The sequence below is a fragment of the Camponotus vicinus genome, unplaced genomic scaffold, assembly GCF_025532165.1.
Source record: "Camponotus vicinus isolate PSW18456_S1 unplaced genomic scaffold, iyCamVici1.0 SCAF_4, whole genome shotgun sequence".
NCBI lineage: Eukaryota > Metazoa > Arthropoda > Insecta > Hymenoptera > Formicidae > Camponotus > Camponotus vicinus.
In genome coordinates this window covers 22,528,730-22,550,345 of record NW_028141976.1, presented here as the reverse complement: position 1 = coordinate 22,550,345, position 21,616 = coordinate 22,528,730, and the positions used below count along the sequence as shown (strand labels likewise).

General features: G+C 32.6%; 2 protein-coding genes across 3 annotated transcripts in view; one reads left to right on the top strand and one right to left on the bottom strand.

The window, feature by feature from the left end:
• LOC145971119 (protein O-mannosyl-transferase TMTC1-like) overlaps positions 1-21,616 on the top strand; it is a 230,681-nt gene that overhangs the window by 50,672 nt on the left and 158,393 nt on the right. The gene's annotated exons all lie outside the window — the stretch shown is intronic.
• LOC145970684 (uncharacterized) lies at positions 10,332-16,852 on the bottom strand. The gene is made up of 11 exons (XM_083097552.1): positions 16,276-16,852; positions 15,786-16,156; positions 15,450-15,672; positions 15,150-15,369; positions 14,748-15,020; positions 12,571-12,601; positions 12,024-12,510; positions 11,451-11,821; positions 11,102-11,324; positions 10,793-11,012; positions 10,332-10,599 (listed from the first exon to the last, which is right to left on the bottom strand). The coding sequence occupies exons 1-11, from the start codon at positions 16,781-16,783 to the stop codon at positions 10,332-10,334; spliced, it is 3,195 nt and encodes a 1,064-aa protein (XP_082953678.1). The 5' UTR covers positions 16,784-16,852.

Below are 21,616 nucleotides of genomic sequence, written 5' to 3'. Positions count from 1 at the left end.
GGAGTTTGGTCCAGCTAATACGAGATACGGGATTTGAATATGTAATTGGATTAATTGTTTATCGGGGCAATTTGATTTTTAAATTCTAAATTCTTCTACATTATAAAGAGATGCAACACATGACTAAGTATATTTCTAAGGACTGCGAGCTGATTCTAGTTAAAAGAGAAGACTATCGGTGTAATTTGAACGGAAGGAAACTATCATCCTTGCCTCGCTGGTATATCTCGCTCCGAAGCCATAATAGATAGCCGAGGTGAAACGAGTTCTGGGTGTCGTAAGTCTGCCACGGTAGGACTAACGAGACCCATCCTGAGAGGATTCTCCGACATACTCTGTGGACATCCGTACTGTAACGGCTACTTTCTCCTTCGACTACCCGCGTATTCTTTCTTCGCTTCTTTGCCCACGAGCATCGTGCGCACGTCCAAGGCGATTACAGCTCACTGGGGACAACGATGTTACAACGACATATGCAATTTTCACACTTTCGCTAGTCGCCATTTATCAGCGGCGAAAGTCGACCGCAAATGTACGCGACAAGATCGAGAAACGAGAACGTATCCCATCGAGGACATGCATCTTACTGTCTCTTCACATCGAAATATCGTAGGAGCACGAGAAGATATTTTTTTCACAAAATGAAATTGTTGCGTTTCGATGGCGATCGTAGGTGCGCAGTTTGATAGAGATGACATTTTGAAATATAAAAATGAATCTCTGATGATGCGCCATCAAAATGAAATGAAATATAAATGCTTAAAAGCAGATTTTTGATGGTTGCGCGATTGAAATCTAGAAAATTTTATAATTTCAATCTACTTGGCTTAAGATTGTTATGATTTTTATCGTAAACAGAATCATTCAATGATACAATGCTGCGACGCATCTGTACTATGTCGCATGCGAGATTGACGCATGATAATTAACAATTAGCGATTTTGATTAACAAGGTAGCATAATTTGAATTAGCGTTAATCGAGTAATTGCGCGCTCCGTCGAAATGTATTTTCCCTATGTATTCATCCCTTCCTTCCTGTCTTTCTTCCTGTCGTTTTAAAGCCACATCTGTACCTACGTCAGCCACATAATTGGCTTTCGCGATCGTGCCGAAGTACTTGGAGGCGCGAGGATTACCGGGAACCTGATTGCGCGAGAGCTTTGTGCGGCAATTTGGATTTTCCATCGTTTCCCGTCCTTCGCTTTCCTCTTTGCTACTCTCGTCCCTTTTACGGAGTTTGCGCGTCTTGCTTTGCAAGTAGGTAGAAACGCATTCGAAAGAGCAGACGATCGGTAATCGAAAACATCTTTCTCCGACAGTATATTGAAAATATAAGTTTCCATCATAGTTTATTATGATCGATAAGATGCACGGAATAAAACTGTACTATTTTGTGTGTGCTTATAAATCACTCAATAACGTTTAATGAAGTACAATTATGCTGATCATTTGTATATTATATAAGAATATAAAAATAAGAAATATCATATTTTATATCAAATTTTATCGTATTTTGAAAAACACTTCAAACATAAAGATAATGTAGAAAAATGTATGAAAAAAAACGCAGTATATATAAATGATTAGATTTTATATATTATAGAGATATAATTTTATCTCTGATTGTGAGATATATAAACAATGAGATGATGAACGTGATCGATATTACATAAGTGTCACTTTAATTGATATTTAATATTTACAATATTTTTTCTCACATTTTTTACAAAAGATGTTTTTCAACTGACTGCAAATTTCCTGAATCATTATAATTAAATTATTATCACAATCACCATCCGATAAAACGCATCGAGATAAAGCGAACGATCGTTAGCGCGATCTGCGCGGAAATATAGTTAGAACGACTGTCTGATAAGGTGTAAAAAAGATTCTCTCGCAATGTGGCTGGACAACTAGGGAAGAATGTCGGTTTACTCGAAAGAGAGGGTGTATGGGGATACATAGTTGGTTTGTCGCGCGGGGTGCGCGGCACGGAGTTGGAGTTGTAATTATACCTGCATGCATCGTTTCTACGTGCATTATAAATGGCCGTGCATAATGAATGAACCGCCGGACGAACCCGCCGGATTATCCCTCCGAAAGAATGGTCCCGCTATCCTATCTAAATCATACCCGCCGGCGCCGTTTTGCACCACCGGCAATGTTCTCGAACCCAGGGGGTAATTTCCGTGAACGAACGCGAGTAATGTGCGGTCGTGATGATAATGTTTTTTTAAGACATCAATATTCTTTACGATATTGCAATATCTTGGATTTTTTGCTAAAAATAGTTGGTTTATGAAGGAGAGGTCGAAAAAGATTTTCCCAGCCACGGACGAAATAATGAGACAATGTGTATTTAAAATTTATTTTTCTCTGGTTTAGAAATAATATTGTATTATTCTTGTATACAGACACATATACATATCTCTGTGAAGTAAAACATTTGAAATTGTATTATCTTTTTCGTCTTGCCATTAACACTATAAATTAGCCCGCAATTATATACGATGATATGTGCTACGAGGACGTACAACGCGTTGGAAAGTTCATAGGAATGATGGACACGTATTATTCCGTGGCGTTTTACCTCTCGTATAACATTTTAAATCTTAATGGAGTGCGCTGTGAAGGTACGTAAAGCGTAACGGCCGAGCAATGAATTAATTACGTGGGTTAGTCGTTCGCACTCTGAGATAGAATCGTGCGAGTGAAATTCACGAGCTCGATTTAATATTTCACTCGGAACCGCGGGGTGCGAATTCCTCGCAAAACCTCCACATAAAGCCGAAATGTATACTTTGTGTATGTCGCTCTATATAATACACATACATACATGTATATATACATGTTATATATAATATTATAAATAATATTTTATTATAAATAATATTACGTATAATATATATTATGTAATATTATATATAATAAAATTTAATTAACCACATAGCGTCGCGCGCTGCGGTGACCATTAGCGCACATGACTCCTGCATAATACGGTCTATTAAATTATGGTTGATACAACGTGCCATGCGACTCCCATTTTCAGTCTACGTGATAATGTCTCGGAATTGGACACGCCAGTACCATCGGCAATCAACACCGCGAACATCGTGAACAAGCGACCGCGGCTGCCATCGTCGCGGTCCTGTCGCATTTTTCAAACTTTGCCAGTAAAATTTCGACCTCAACCAACGACTCTCGCGTACCGTGATATATCAATCCGCGTGGCGCGTATGTGTGCGCCACGGTGATGAAACGGTAGGGCAGGTTGTATAAAAATATTGGGTGCAAATCAATTCGGTGATGACGTAACTCCGCAACTGCGCTGCCACTAGTGACCTATTTCGCTGTCGTGCTATGCAAGAAATAGGACTACATCGGATAAATTTAGATTTGCAGAGAAAGAGAGAGAGGAAGAGAAAGAGAGAGGGAGAGAGAATAATAATATAAGAAAATCTAGAAATGTCTTAATTTTCTAGAAATATCTTAATTTTCTAGAAAATTTTAATTTCAAAAATAGATTTTTCTAGCGTATGATATTTAACCCAATTAAAATTGATTAAAATTGACAATTGCAATCTAATTACAGTTATCAATTTTATATATGTATATATATATATATATATATAGACACACACACAATATATATTTATATATATTTCTGCAATAAAATATGTTTTATCGGATGCTTTAGTTGGTAACTTTACGGCAACTCTCAGCGAGCCCGCCGGATGCATAACTTCCCCAATGTTCCGCGATGGAACGCGTCCTGCGGTTGGGTCACCTGTTAAGCACAATGCTTAATCGGGCTCCGTAAGTGATTAGGAAACTCCGAGGGAGAAACCGCCGAAATAATTAACATTCGCGTCTCGACATGCGTCGATGGTGTTAGAGACGTTAAACGACATGTAACGTTATCGAGTGAGTAGATGGAAAACGGATTCCGCATTAGCACATGAAAATTGGAGCTTGCCTCCCTCTGCCCGCCCCCCGAGTAATTCTGCATGCGAGATATCGCGGTCTGCGGTCCAAAGATCTTAACACGTAACTTCCCCGTGGGAAAGTTGGCGCTAGCGTTCGTGGCCAGCATCACTCGGATTCACGTCAAGTGTATAAGTTTCGAATTCTCGATCGGGTCTATTCCCCTCTTATGTCTCGATCTGGCCGGTTGAGGTCAGGGTTAATTGGATTGAGCCGGGATCGAATTCTCGGGGTTGATTTCAAGCGTTACGTTACAAAGATATTCGCGAATTGGAGAACATTCCGATTATTATATTAATCAGTTTATTAGTTATTATATTAATCAGAAATTTGCAAAACATTAATTTATATGTGGAATTTGATATTGTATAATATATGATATTATAGTAATAGGAATTAGTGTAGATAACGCTGACATAATTGCGAGAATGATAATGAATATCGATGTATTATTTATAAAAGATCAATCGTCTTCCCTTCGTATTGCAAAGGCACATGAGTCGAACATTTGCGTGCTCAAAGGATTTTAAGTTAGAGTTTCTCTTTCAACTTTACTCGTGCTCCAGGCATTTATTTTTACAAAGAGGATAATCCGTTGGATTCCGGTTGGTTATTGCTAACTGTACACGACGATAATCCCCGCGTTGGACTAGGGTCTCGTTCTTAACACCAATTTAATGCTACCTCTTTTATCGTTTCCCACTACGTAAATCCATCCATAAATTATGCTCTTTCAGCTCTCTTATTTTGTCGTGACTGTTAAAAGAAATTTGAAATGATGGATCCAGTGCGACAGACAAAAATGTAAAAATATAATATAGGATTTTCGCATAAAGGTTACTTTATGTCCAGCGGCAGACAAGTTAACCGTGATACAAATTGTAGTTGTGTGCAAATATTTCTACCATTCGAGTGCAATTATTATAAAAGAGGAAAGATATTACATATAAATTGGAATTGTTATTTTATTTTTTGATATCAAATATTCTTTTATTAAACACAATAAAGAGGGATATGAAAACGCAAAAGAATAATGGCGATCAAATGATTTTTGCAATAATTAACTAATTGCTGTTTTCTTAATTATTATTTTGATAGTAGAGGAATAACTTGTGTAGTCAAATCTTTTTTAATATAATAAAAAATGACGAAACAAGTATAAATATTATTATAGGGACAAACTCACATTGTTATTGATTTGGTGAAAATTGCTTATCATAAATTAATCGAATTTCAGAAGAAATCCGAATAATATTTAATATCTTTAATTAATATTGTAAATTTTTAAATACTATTAATTTATGTTTTTTATATATATATATGGCTCTAACATATTATTAAACAAGAAATGAGAAAAGGAATAAAAGTATTAATAAACCTTATAATAAGTTTTGTGACATTTTTCCTATAATATATTTAAATATCATGAGAGATAAAACACGTGTTCGCGTTTAACTATGATTGTTACTATAGATAATGAATATTCTAAAACGTTCTAAATTCCGGATATGAGACGAAAATTATTTCCGCTAGCAGAGCAAAAATTTCATGTGGTTTTATATCACCGCTCTTGAAGTCGACGTATAATATCTTCAATGTGTGCCATATGTTGAGGAGTGCATACGGACACAACCGACTTTTACAACACGTACAGTTGATAACATAAACTGTATTATTTAGCTTGCATTTGTTGAGTCTCCTGTGAAATTTTCTTTATTATTTACAAAATAAACTTTGCGTTACGCAATGTTGCGTATTTTGTTGTTAATTCATGAAATGCATAGAAAGACTTAAAAATATAATTTAACTGAAACGATTTTACAGAGAACTTCTGTGTGTTTTGAGTCTAATTTAGAAGTAATGTTATTATTTCTAAATTAATTAGTATTTAAATTATTATAATGTACGTCAATAGAACGTTTAAAAGATATATTTTTGCTGTTCGCGTTTCGTTGCGATACATTGCTCTTAAATTTTCATCCGTTTCGCATTTTTTGGCTTTCCATTTCGATGACAGGCCAGCCGTGCAAATTAAAAGCGCGCAGCGTGGGCTCGCCGCGGGCAAACAATTTACTGTAGCTGCGACGAAATATTTGCTTCCTCATAAACAAACCTGGTGATCCAATTTGTGCTAGGTGCATTTAGTTGCTTTTGACGCATCGCGTAAGTCGTCGATACATTATAACAGTAATTACAACGTTAAAGAGTCATTAAAAAAATAATGCATTAAAATTCTGTTGCAATTTAGTTATTTTATTGCTTTGGTACAGCGTCTATTTATTACGCTGAGAAAATGGAGAAAAATACAATTTATTATTAACAAAATTACAAAAGAAATTACGTTTACAGTAATTATTAAAATTAAATGTAAGTTTGTAAAAACGCTGTGTGCTAAAAAGGTTATAATTAAGCTAAATACATATATTAGTAATTATATATGTGTATATATATATATATATATATATATTTTATAAAATTATTTTATATAAATATTTTACAGAATTTCCAATTTATATAGCTAAGCATTCTCTTATCATAAAATTCTTCGCAATAAGAAAGCCTTTGTGAAATACCATAGATGAAATTATCGCTACTTTAATTTATTGAAAACACGTTTATCGTCATCGAGATACACGTGAAACTATTTAAAACGCGTAGCTTAGCATCGGTGGAATTTACCGTTGATTTTACCTCTTCTCTTTCTCTCTCGACTAAAACTTGTATCTCGCGCTTGTACGATACGTATAAGAGCTGCAAAGCATCGAATGGTTGTTCACGGACAGTTTGATGTTCACGATGAATCAGACGAGCGAGCAAGACGAGTTGAATTTTGTACGTCTGATCGAGAGGCATATTGACACATCGGCTGAACGCCGATCGTGCCATAGTCTCTCTCGCGTTACAATGCGATACTATGTATGTATCAGGTATCCGTGAATCATGCAATGCGTACACCTAACGCGCCACGCGCCACGCATACGCCACATAGATTACCACATTAAGATCAACCGATAGGACCAAGCAAAATAGGCACCAAAGACGAGGTGACACATTCTTGCCATATCTCAATGCAATTTCAACAGTACTGTAAATTGTTGAAATTTATATATATACATATATATAATGTGTAACTTATGCTCTCTTATATTGCAATACAGGGGTATTTGTTAATTTTGATCGCTTTATGAGAAGATTCTTTTGTTCCAAGAAAGATGAGTCTTTGGATGCAAAAAATGTATATTATTAATTTCATCAGATATACTAAATTCGATCAATTTTGTTAAATATTTTTACAGTAAAAGAACACTGACGAGGAGAAGAGAAGATAGGGTTGAAATATGAGTATAATTTTTGTAAGCACGCGCGTGCGTAAAATCGTGTTTACATATTTTATCTCACACAAGATCCCTACGTTTTTCCTCAAATATTTTCATGTATAACATATACAGCATTCTATGTATACTTATGCTCGATTGGAAATTATTCAGAGGACTGTGCTTCTAAGCGGTCATCCCTCACAATGTATGCAGAAGAGATTTAATTTAACGTTAGATATTAAAATACTTGGCGAATATCGAACAATTACTAATTTATCTTAACGAATCTAGCTCGGCTGCCTACCTGAATCGTTAATATCAACCAGCGCTAATTTAGTTCAAGGGAGTTGTACAAATTTCTCGTCTTTGTTCTCCCTGCGTGGAATACGATGGTTTAGCAATTGCGACGAGGGCGCGTCCTGGCGTAACGGTAGAGACAGTCGGAAAGACAGACAGTTCCCTACCAGATCTTACCACCTTGCATAATGCATCGCGCGACGCCACTAAGCCAAAGGGGAAACTTCCCTGACGTGGAACGCCAGAAACACACACGCGTCGCTCTTACATTACTCTCTTCCTTCCTTATTGTTCAGCATCCCGTTCACAAATCCTTTCATTGACTTTCGATCTGCTTCGCTGTTTGTTTAGTTTTTATCTTCATACGATGCATAATCCTCCATATTTTGCTATTTTTAATTGAAGGAAAATTTTATCAATCCCATATCAGAAGAGATAATGTTTAGATTTTATAGCATATGTATAATAAAAATCATGATCGACGTGCAACGCGCGAGAAATCTATCATGAACAAATTGTTGAAACAATACATATTAGCTGTTATATTGTAAAAGATGAAAATACTGGTATCTTTATTTACATGCAAAAAAATTCTGCTCCGATATCGGAATCTTTGTTTACGTCCAATAATTATCGCAAAATTCGTAACAACCTCAGCACTATATATATACAAGGTGTATCTGAAATGATGCACTAAACTTTAGGAGCGTTTTCTAGAGGTCAAAATAAGATTTTTTTTTCCTATGAACATGGGTCCGCAAATGAACCCTCCTCCGAGCTAGAGGCCCCTAAAGTTTGGGGAAAAAATTGAAAATTGACTGTATATATTGCCTTATTATTTGATCTTGGTTTTGACGTTACCTATCACCCTCTCTTGAGAGATAAATAAATTTGCGTTGCGGGTGTTTGGTCAATTTCACACATTTTCGAATTTTAGCTCGGAGGGAGGTTCATTTGCGGACCCATGTTCATAAGAAAAAAAGTCTTATTTTGACCTCTAGAATACGCTCCTAAAGTTTAGTGCATCATTTCAGATACACCCTGTATATATATATATATAGTGCTGAGGTTGTTACGAATTTTTTGCGCAGAGATAAAGATTTAATGAAATTTTTTACGCTTTAATACGATCGAACGTTGCACGGCTTGCGCGGCCGCTCGCTTCGAATTTGCCTGCATTGGGTTTCACAGAGGAACACGATGCGGTACGTTAATTCCGAAATCCCGTGAAGCACTTCGACCATCGTCATTTTGTATGTACCACGTCGTAGTTGCGTAGCTGCCTAGACGTTACGTGCGGACGGTAGTATGGTAATCTAGTTCGCGCCAAGTTTCTGCCGAGCTCGAGTTAAGTCGGCTGCGTCGAATAAGCTCCCGGTGTTACCGCGGCTGATGAGTCCAGGACACTTTGGGGGTATGGTTACTGAAAGATGACACGTTCCCGTCGCATCGCGATAGAAAGCCATTCCACCGGCTTTCGCATAGCGTATTGGAGATTGCTTCCCTGATTCTGTTTCTTTTGGATCGCGATCGCACGTCGATAACGTTGCCAAGATCATTTAGTTTGCCGCGAAAATTGCTTTTCTTTTTATTTTAACGTATGCTAAGTAAGTAAACAGTTTTTCATTTTATATATTATAGATTTTATTGCCAATAATTTATAATAGTATCTGCAATAATGAAAAAAACATTTATGTGTGGTTTATTTGTAATGCGAATAATTTTATTAAAAATAAAATAAAATCTTTTAAAGATAAAAATTTTAAATATAATAAACTAATATGTACTTTAAATAACAATGAGGATGATTTACATATATTGTGATTTGTGCGACACATGTAGAATTATAAATACTTGAACGTATAAATTGCATATAATTAAAGATTATTTAGATTTTGCGTTAATTATCTTGCGCTTTAGGCTGTACACTTCGTATATCTATAACATTAACACAGAGCCAAATTGGCTAACTCTAGCATACTCTGATATTCTATGTTTTATGCGTTACGAACTGGGATAATCACATAACTTTGTCATACCGCTAGTTAACTTAGAAAGCTTATAATTGAAGAGAGTATGTACTTGGTGAATACGCTTATTCGGCATTACATAATGAAATTCTGGTGGTCCGTACAGTTTGATACTAATAATATTTTACATAAGAAAACTTTAATGTTTATGTTGCTGTTCTATTATAATAGTATTTTTTGGTTTACATGTCATAAGAACAAGAAAGCATATATTATGAATTAAATTGCAATTAAGCTAAAGTATTATTCTTAAATTAAAATTGTTTTTATTAGTTTAATTATTATGCGTATTATTAATAAGTCTAAGATAATTCGACATGTTTATTCAAATTAATATACAATTTAAATGACGAATTGTTATCTCTCATAGAACAGTTGATTGATGGACGTGAAGCGCTTATAATATCGATATTAAAATTTATAATGATTTTAAATACGATGTAATTTATGGTAATGTCGCATATTACTGTAAAATAATTAAGTGAATTCATTAATACTGCTTAAAACTAATATTGCATTACACTCCATTCTTCATAAAGATAAAACTGCGAGTCTAATCAATTAATAATCAATATACATAGAATAATAAAATATTCCTTGAAAAATAATTTCATTTCTGAAGCATAAAAGCATTATTAACTAAATAATTAGAATTTCAATGACATCTTTGTACTACACTGAGAAATGTTCAAAACTTAAAAATTAGAATGTAATTCTGTTTAAAATGAAATTTAAAATCTTGAAGATAATTAATACTATTATACATGTCAATATAAATAATATTACGGAGAGTAGAGCAATGATATCTATATCATAACGTTGATACCATGGATTATCGCTTTCACTAAATCGGAGATAATTTACTTCTTTGTGACGCATCACGAATTCTATCCACCACAGTGCATTTTCCATGCTGTCGTAAGGTTGATCCTTGAAGAGATAACTTAGATACGTCATCTTCTCTTTGTAACTAAACATATATTAAGATTATCAATCCGCTATTGTTAGCTACATTATAATATAATTATAATAAATTAATTAATATTCATCCCTCGAGTAAGTTACATTACTAGAAGAAAGGAATAACAGCAATTGATTATAATGATTTATATTGAAATTATATATATATATATATATATATATATATATATATATATATGTACCTTTTATCATTTAGAATTTGATGAATGGCTGTATGGAAACATTCTTTGGTTATTTTATTTAATGGGAGATATATTGCTGCACCTAATGAAACCAATCGTTTAATTCGAACTTCCTGTTCGGGGATAACAGAAAGTCCCAGAACTGGAACTGCGTAATAAATAGCTTCTTCGGTACTCTGAAGTCCGCCTTGATAAATAAATAGCTTGATGTTCGGATGAGCTGCACGATTGAGATAATTAGTAATATCGTGCGAGTTATATAAATGAATTGTCGATCGTGAAATAATGACTCCATATTTTCCATTTTACCTAGTACACTTTGCTGCGGAAACCAGCTCGATATAAGTACATTATCGGACTTTCTTAACAATTCATCGCAATCAAATTTCCAAACTATTTTATAAGGTAATTTCGAAAATACTTCAATAAAATTTTCTAGCATTTCGTTTTGTAAACTGCGGCAGATGATAGTAGTTCCAAAGCTCACATAAATAAATCCCTCCGTTGCATTATTTAGAAATTGTTCTAAATCCTTGTCGTTGTTTGTGAAAATTAATTATTCGGTGCATATTTATTATAAAGTGGTAAAAATTGAAAACGGGTAATATATTACTAGACAATTTAGATCGATATGATAATAACTTAGAAATTTACATACTTTTGGCAGACGTGGTAGCGTTTTTTGTATATGGAATCCACTAAAAAATATTGCATTTGGTTGTTCAGGTCTAGGGTATACATTTACTGGGTTTTCATTAACTAATAACACACTCATGTTTTTCATTACATCGATGACTTGTGGTATGTCATTTCCGAGATATTTTTTAGCCGTTTCCTGCTCAATAGTTATGTAATTATTACTCCAATAATAAATAGTAGACCATACCTCGATAAAGTTTTGCAGTCTTTGCCATATCGATGGATTTTCCCCAAGTAACGTATTAACTTCCCAATTTGAAGAATGTGATGGAAGTATAGGACTACCAAAAACATATCGGTGGTGATTATGTATGCCCAAGGACATAACTCCTGTATAATAGATTAGTCGAGATATCAATTTTCCACAACATACTGAAGGTATAACTCTCAGAAGGAAAGGTCAACACTTTTATACTTATAACGATACCAACATTTCAAGCAATACTAACATATTCCAAAATATCGACCGTTCCCTCTTATACATGTCACTTGCAGAATATCTTGTACGTGCCATTTGCAGAAATTATCTCACCTATGAGAGGAGCACTAAATCTATATGCCATAGTAAATGTCGACAGACCGCCTATTGCTTCTACGATAACCGCGTCAAACTTTTCATTACTATCCTCTTTATAAAGCTCCTTAAATTTTGGTTCATTGAACATGGCATCGCTCATTATGTTTATTAAGTCGAAGATGTATTTGTTCAATTCGCTCGGTGACATTTGCGATTGTTGTTTTTTATACTCTTCACCACTGGTATTTATAGTCGACACATCAATTTCTGTATAATTTTTTAATGTCGGATCTTTCATCGGACGTGGAGTTATTATGACTATTTCGTGTCCCCGTTTATTTAAAGCTAAACATAACGACCGGTAAACTATTTGATGACTGTAAAATGGTGCAAACGTGATCACAAGAATCTTTTCAGCATTCGCAATGTTATTTGTCAGTAGCAGCCATAGAGATAAAATAACACATATTCTACAAATAACTCTATACATTTTGCCACTGTTCTAATTGTACTATTCTTTCAGAGTTATATGAGCATTTACATTTATAAATCGTTGAACAACCAGAGCTCGAATGAGGGCGCTTTCATATTGTCTGATAACATATAAATAGCCACACTAAAAGATATATATTTAAATTATTTACTTATGTTTTTGTAAAATAAAAAAGACTAAATATTTTAAATAGGATTTTACCATACGCATTATTTTACATTAATTATAATTTAATATAGTTTAGAAATACAGTTTTTACATATATATATATATATATATATATATATATATATATATATATCTTTATTTTCCTTTTTAAATATTGTTTTGACTGTATCTGTTTCTATTAGGACTAATTGTTTTTCTTTATTTTTTTTTCTTTTAATTTATTTATTCATCGCTCAATATTCGGTAATGTTAATGCCAAGTTACATATTATGTGTTAGTGCCCTTAATGAATTTAATCATCACTGCAAAGTGAGTTAAATGTTGCAATAAATCTTTATATTGCAATATTACACTATTATATTAAAATAAAATAGAAAAAAATATTTAATTGATAAATAAAAAATTAAAATAAGTTATACGTATTTATCATTGTTATGACTATGATATTAATAACGTTGCCTGCAATGCATTTTAATCATTATGATATACTTTCCTCATTATATGTGTATGCATATTAGTACAGATACTTTATGTAATGTTTGCTGCTATGTGATATAAATAATAATAGAATTTAGAATTAGTAATATTATCAGACCAATATCCGTGAACGTTACATATAATTTTTTTGCCATTCAAATTTTAGCAATAACTCACAAGGAATCTACTTGAAATACATTTTAATTATAATTATATCGTCTTTATGTATGTATATATATTAATGTAGGCAGTGTACGTAATATGCTGGTTAAAGCAATGATAAATATGAGAAGTAACTTAGAATTAATTGCATTTTCAAATTGATCTGCAAATCGTTCACGATACGAATGACAAAAAGCCAAATTTGAATATTGGCACAAAACTGTAATTAATCTAAATTTTTTCTCTCTCTCTTTCTTTCTCTAAAACATAAGAGCGCAGAAATTTATAGTTTCACAGACTTTTTTATGACGTTGAGATCATAGCCCGGTATTCATAGTCCGTTCTTATATTTAAGATCATCTTAAGTAAGGTTTGAAAATGTTATACGGCTATTTCATTGGCTGAACAGAATCTTAAAACGACCTAAGACCAGGCTTAAGACAATCTTAAATATAAGATCGGACTATGAATTCCGGCCATAGACGTATAATATATAGACCGCGCGTTCCCACTCTCTCTTTTGTTTCGGCAACGTCAAATTTTAGAAAGAGAGAGCTTATTTTCATGGTAGTTTCTTCTTTGTCTAATGACGCGTGGTGGGGGAAAGAAATCGATCAACACCTATGTCAAATGCAGTGGCCATATTAAATTTTTGCCCCACTCTTATTATTGATAGACAGATAAACTAACACCACGAAAGCATGTTGTCTCCTTCTAAAATTTGTTTAACTTTTTAGCCAAATGCGAAGTCTATGTATTCTACGTCTATGGTTGAGATGCATTGAAGCAACACCAATAGATAAATGGTTTTGCATAGTTTATTAATCTAAATAAATTTCTCTCCTTTTAACTTATTATTCATCTTTTTAAAAAAACATTACATCTTGAATCATTTAAGTAATTCATCTTAAAATCTTACAAATTCAAATTCCGTGCTTTAATAATAAATAATGCTTTCAATGTGTATATAAAAATATCGACAAAAAATTCAATAATCAGTACACGAACTTAAAATTGCTTCGTGCTATCAATTGTACTTTCAATGTAGAGTATATGAATTCATATTTATATTTTATATTCTAGTAAACTTATAAATTATTAGCAAAGATAGAAGCAATAGTTTATTTTTGACATCAAATCGAATAGAAAAATCTTTCAGCATTCTTTCTCCAGTAAACAGTTATCAAAATATCGTAATCAACAGATTGAAAAATGTGACAAATAATACGGGATATTAAGGTAGTACATTTATCAAATTTCAGTTTTATAGTTTATAAATAATATAAATGATACACACACATACACACTATATACATGTACACAATACCAATTGTTACACGGGATTCTATACATTAACATTACTTGTGTCATTTATGAGAGAATATTTTCGCATACTCGCATGTAAATAATGTTAAAATATTTTTTATATTAACATCTACCGCAATGAATTCGATAACATTCGTAAATGAAATCGTAAAATCTGAAGTAACGCCCATAGAATAAGAAGGGATGTTATAAATATTAGTATGGCGAGGAATCCGATGATGTCCCAGTCGTATCGTCGATACCATGTCTCGTCGCAAAGACTATTTCGCAAGAAAGGTGTTCCATTCTGTCGTATCACGTACTCGATCCACCTTACCGTATTTTGAAGACTGTCATACGGTACGTCGTTATAAAGTTTACTCACATATTTTATCCGATCTTTGTATCTTAAAATAAAGAATACTATCGTTACATCAATGCACATGTGATTTAAAGCTCTTCTTCTTATTACATAAATTAGTCAAGCTCTAATAAAAAAAGATTATATTAGAAATATGACTTATGCAGAATAATACCTCTTATTGTTTATAACTTCATGTACAGCAGTCTCGATGCTTTCTTTCGAAATATTGTTACTATGAAGGTGAACTCCAACACCTAATTTTGTTATATATTGCACGTTATACATCTGATCCCAAAATATGGGAAATCCTATGACCGGAACTCTATAATGGACAGTTTCTTCGGTACTTTGAATGCCGCCTTGATAAATAAATAGCTTGATATTTCGGTGAGCTATAAATAAGAAAATCAACACGAGTTATAGGAATTAATGTTTCTAAAACACATACTTACATACATAGAAACGATATTACCGAGAATACTTTGCTGGGGAAACCATTTCGATGCTAGTATGTTTTCAAATTTGCCAGGTAATAGATCAGGGTCATATTTCCAAACAACTTTGTATGGCAGCGCAGAAAGTACTTCGAGGAAGAATTTAAATGTATTATTTGGTAAATATTGCCAATTAACGTTAGTTCCAAGACTGACATAAATAAATCCCTTGGTCGCATCGTCAAGAAACTGTTTTAAATCCTAGGGAATATAACGAGACTAATAACAGACACGCAAATGCATACAATGCAGCGCAAATAAATCTTATTTGAAAGCATTGGAAAAATATACATATATATGTATGTATAATGTACTTTTGGTAGAGCAGGCGGTACTTTTGCGATATGAAAACCATGGTAAAATATGACGTTCGGTTGTTCAAGTCTGGCATAAGAGAGCACTGGATGTTTGTTCACCAAGTATATACTCATGTTTCTCGTTATATCGTCGATATGCGGCAGATCTTCTCCTAAATACTCCTTTACAATCGCATCCTCTATAGGGATATGTACGTTCGCCCACTTATACATCTGTTTCCACACTTCATAAAAGTTAACGAGTCTTCTCCAAAATGACATATTGTTTTCTGGTAATGTATTGGCTTGCCAATTGGAAATATGCGATGGGAGAATCAAGGATCCGAACGTATAGCGCATATGATTGTATACATCCAGACTTGAAATACCTAAGTGTCACGTTACATATTACTTCATGACTATGCGAATAAAATGAGAATAATTATGCTTAATGCTAAGAAAATGGATCGTATAATTCAGTTTCTTTGATAGCGCTTATTTTTCTTACCGATAAGAGGAGCATTGAATCTATATGCGAAAGCGTTCAATGAAATTTGTGTGGGGCCTTGCGCTACAATGACTGCGTCAAAGTGTTCATTGCTATCAGTTGCATATAATTTCTTCATTTCTGGATTTTTGAAAACTTCGCGATTTACGATGTGAGTCGCAGTCCACAGAATATTTTCTTCTACATCTAGGAGATTTAACTGCAAGAATGCCTCAAAGAAATTTTTAAATGGTATTATCTTTTTATATTCAGGAAAACCTTTATAAAAGTATTTTAAATCAATTTCTCTATAATTTGTTAAAGAAGAGTTTTTTATAGGATCTGTAGTGACAGACACAATCTCGTAACCTTGTTTATTTAATTCTAAGCATAAATTACGGTAAACTATTTGATGGCTATATGACGGATAATTTGCTATTACTAATATCCTTTTGGCATGTGTCACATTATATTGCACTATTCCATACAAAATCGCATATATTGAGAATAAATATATTTTACTCCACATTCTTTCAATGATCTTAGTAAATTTTGTCGCAAATGTAAAATGCACTTGTAGTATTCGGGTGAAACCATACATATATATATAGTATTCGTGAGATTAAATTTTGTATAAATACTTTCCTATTTGCAACGAACTATTTGAAATGCGCATATAATGTATTTTTAAGCAGAGCATAAATATATTTCTAATGTATTTCTTAAACTTTTTGAGTTTAACTTAAAATTATTAATCGCATGAACCGTGCATTTTAGCCTTATTCTGATTTAGAAAATCAGATATAATATGAATTATTTTTGAAATTTTATAATGCATTTTTTGTGTTATATGATGTACATCGTAAATACATCGATATCATGATATCGATTAAACAATATATGCATGCATTTACATCTATTTCTTTTTTTTATATTTTTCATTCTTAATTATTATTCATGTATAAATTTTATGGGAGTGGACTAACAACCATAATGATTAATGCGTGATCGTCGGCTCTTTACGACGTACACACACACACTTTCGCGTTGGATATAAAATCGTTGAAACGGACGTGTGGACATTCTCATAAATCTGTCGGCATCATAAATCGTCTCGTTGAGATATATTTAAAAGCATGCTGTCTCCGGTAACAGACGGCGATAAGTTTTCTCAGGTCGCTCGTTTCTCCATCTCTTGTTTCCGTATCGATTAAAGAGGCCATGTATCTTAATAAATTGCGCATTAGCCACCAGTTGTTCCGACACCATCCACCATATGTACTGATCTCATAATTTAAAAAGTTTCGTGATTTTACACATTATTTATGTAGACAGACCACGCGAAAGGAAATCAAATTTCCTTTTTGCAGAATGCAAAATTGTATCAGTGTTGTTTGCTACTACAAGCATCTCGTCACTACATCACTACAGACGGCCGGATATGAGAGATACGGATTTTTACAAAATCCAAATATCGGTTTTATATTCGTTTGAAAAAGTTCATAGTTTATGGAAAATGGATATTAATTTTCGCAATTCTACTCTAGATATATAAATCATTTTCTTCACAATAATCGAATAATAATAATATAAATTCTCTTAATATCTCTTACAATTAGTTAAATTATCTTAGAAATTATCTTATAAATCTCTTACAATTTTTTCGTATTTTGTTTGAATAATCATAATCCGAAAGAATATGATGTCAAAAATTTTGAATGATTTATTTATAATATTTGTTAAATAAGTGAGTCTATTATGTTGCCAATAATCGATCTTTTTGAGGAAACTTATCTTTATGTATACATATACAGGGTGATTCATATAAAGTGACCGATGTGAATATTAGCTAAAGTTGAAGAGCTATGAAAAAATTTTTATACCAAAAGATGTTTGACACAGAGGGGGACATCGTATGGTACAAACGATATTTTTATAGATGAAGGCATTAAGGAGTTTTCAAGATCAACTTAATTTTTTTAAATGGAACCCTATTTTTTATTACATATTCTTGTAGCTCATCTCGAGAGCTTTCTAAAACACTATAATTAAGTTAGTTTTCATTAAGTACTTTCCAAGTTATGAGGCTTGAAATCATTTCTTAATTTTACATAAACCGTAAAATATCTTGTAAAATATTCATTTTTCGATTATCTTACCTTAATACTTTTACGTACAAAATAATGAGAGGAATCAATTGGTGTAAAGAAAACACATAGTTATTTTTAAGAAAAAATATGTAATTGTTAATTGCAAATTACATATTTTTTCTTCGAAACAACTATATGTTTTCTTTACATCAATTGATTCCTCTCATTATTTTGTACGTAAAAGTATTAAGGTAAGATAATTGAAAAATGAATATTTTACAAGATATTTTACGGTTTATATAAAATTAAGAAATGATTTCAAGCCTCATAACTCGGAAAGTACTTAATGAAAACTAACTTAATTATAGTGTTTTAGATAGCTCTCGAGATGAGCTACAAGAATATGTAATAAAAAAATAGGGGGTTCCATTTAAAAAAATTAAGTTGATCTTGAAATCTCCTTAATGCCTTCATTTATAAAAAATATCGTTTGTACCATACGATGTCCCCCTCTGTGTCAAACATCTTTTGGTATAAAAATTTTTTCATAGCTCTTCAACTTTAGCTAATATTCACATCGGTCACTTTATATGAATCACCCTGTATATATATATATATATATATATATATATATATATATATATATATATATATATTATACATAAAATAGATTTTCATAAAAGGCTTTCAATTTATGTCAAATATTTTTATATATATATGCAAGAATATGTATTTTGTTTTGATAATAAAATAATACCTTACAGCGCACAATCCGGAGTACTAAACGTCAATAGATTTTCTCTTTGAAAAATAATATATTTCTCGCAATGTATTTGTTAGACATTCTCGGAGATTGACGCACCTTTTATTAATCCAAGTTATTCAGAAAGGTAACGTGCAACGTTGTATATAAACACCTGCAGCATTTTCCTTTAGTTCCCATCATGTGAACATTATGAGACTGTCTGAGTATAGCGACTGTCGGAAGCTACGACGAGAAAGACCGCGATACGAATGTGTCGAGAATCCGACATTTTGCATTATAACGCCGATGGAAAAGCTGGCGAAGAATTCAGGAGAACGTCAATAAAACCTGCTCGCGATGCCTTGTTATTCTCTATAACATGTATTTCATGAGTGACAAGTGTCTTTCAATGAGTGGAAAAAGACGTTTACATTTCAATCATGTCACTGACACGCAGATTATCCTTGAAGATTATTGTTGTGTACTTTATGAACAACCACGATATGACAATTATTTTTCTCTCTAAAAAGCATCGAATGTAGATTGATTCAAATCGCAGACGATACTTTTCACTTTTTTCCTTTTTCTTTTTTATTATTTTAGTTTATATAATATATTAATATAATAACTTTATACTTATTTTTTGTAATTTTTCCTTTGTACTCTCTAAAAGTGAATCAGTGTATTATCACTGTAATCAGTGCTGTACTTATAACTGCTTGTAATCAGTGAGTATTTACTGTTTTTCAGTGATAATACACTGAAAAACAGTAAATACTCACTGATTACAAGCAGTTATAAGTACAGCACTGATTACAGTGATAATACACTGATTTACTTTTAGAGAGTATTCTTCGTAATTTCTCGTAATTGTTATTTTTGTCATAACATTAATTTATGTAATTATTTATTTATTATATTAAAAGGATTTCTCTTTCGTTTTTAATAAATGAATAAATAAAAATTATTTAAAAAATTTTGCAATTGCATGTTTTACTTGCTGTTTCAATAACAGATTTATTCTTCAATGTAATGCATCATGATTATCAGTATAACATTGGTAGAAATCAAAATTTCCAAGTAATATTAAACACCTGTCACAAACTAGGGACAGCAAAGGCAGATTGCGATATGATGGTTTGAAACCATGTAGGAGATATGTGGACGAAATAGAGTTACGAGTGCTTTTCAGGATATTATGTTTGAGTTTCACTCGTAATATACGCGTGCATCACTAACTTTACACCGCGATATCAAAGTAACGATGGGGGTTGTGAGGCTGAAGCACAATTAAGATTTTATTTTGAATTGAACACATTGATTGTCGAAGATGAAATTAAATTATATAATTAGATAGTGCTGCAATATATTTTTGATTATGTAGAATTTTAAAATATGTATTTATATATTATAAGTTATATGTGAGAAAAATAATAATTCTTTTTCTTTCCTCGCTTATATTATTGTTTTATATTTATATTGTAAGAAATATCGTATCGATCGATTAATAATATTTGTTACATCAACTTTATAATATAAAGCAACGCTTCAGGGTAAAGTAGATGGAATAAAGAAATCTGGGGGAGGAAGATAAGAATTCATCTAATTGAAGTATTTTAATTATTCCGTAGTTATAAAAGGAAGTTCAAGGCACGAGTGAATTTTAGCGAGTATCACAGGAACTTTAACTCGGACGATTCGTCGACTATTAAAAGGTAGTTAAATAAAATACCAGCTACCTAAGGAAATTACAAACGAAACGAAGTATAATTACTGAGAAGAGCGCCATATAAAATTCAGCGTTTAATTGCAATTTCCATTAAACTTGTACATCGAACGACTATGTTCTGTTTGATTTCGAATAAAAAGGCTTTCTAGAAACGTTCTTTCAATACAATAGAAAACATTACCGGAATATAATAATAGTAACGGACGACAGCCGCGTTCGTTACTTTTACAAATACGTTTTGAGCAAACAAGTTTGTGCATTTTTTACAGACGCGACCGTGAACGCAAATATGTGCTAATGGATGTGCATCGGTAAAATATCAACGTTGCTTAAACATCACGTCAATGTCAAACGTTCAGGAGTTAGATTCCAATTTTGCAAACGTTATCGTAACATGATGTTTCAGTCAAAGCGCATATGGTGTACTTTTAACTCACAATCAGACATGCGCACGAAATTATAAAGCATCTTTATATCTGGATTCTACCAATTTGACTAAGAGCTTATCGCGATATTGTTCTTTATGTTCTTATTTAGAATACAAGAAGGAGAACAGAGATATATGAAAACTTAAACTCGACTCTAAAGGAGATACTATTGAAGCGGCACTAATACAATTCGAGTGAATTTTATAATAGCTTACAAACTGTGCTTATAAGATTTCTAAGATATGACACGACACAAAATCTGAATAATTTATTTTTGTCCTATATATTCACCGCCGTCAATGATTTGACTAAAATGGAATACTGACTGTGTGTACTCGATTTCGTCATTAAGGCAACACTCATGGTTTAT

Coding starts and splice junctions, on each gene's coding strand:
- LOC145970684 (XM_083097552.1), bottom strand. CDS start 16,783: ATGTGGAGTAAAATATATTTATTCTCAATATATGCGATTTTGTATGGA. Junction 15,673..15,785: donor TACCGCCTGCTCTACCAAAA/GTACATTATACA, acceptor TATATTCCCTAG/GATTTAAAACAGTTTCTTGA. Junction 12,511..12,570: donor GCGCCCTCATTCGAGCTCTG/GTTGTTCAACGA, acceptor TAGTACAATTAG/AACAGTGGCAAAATGTATAG.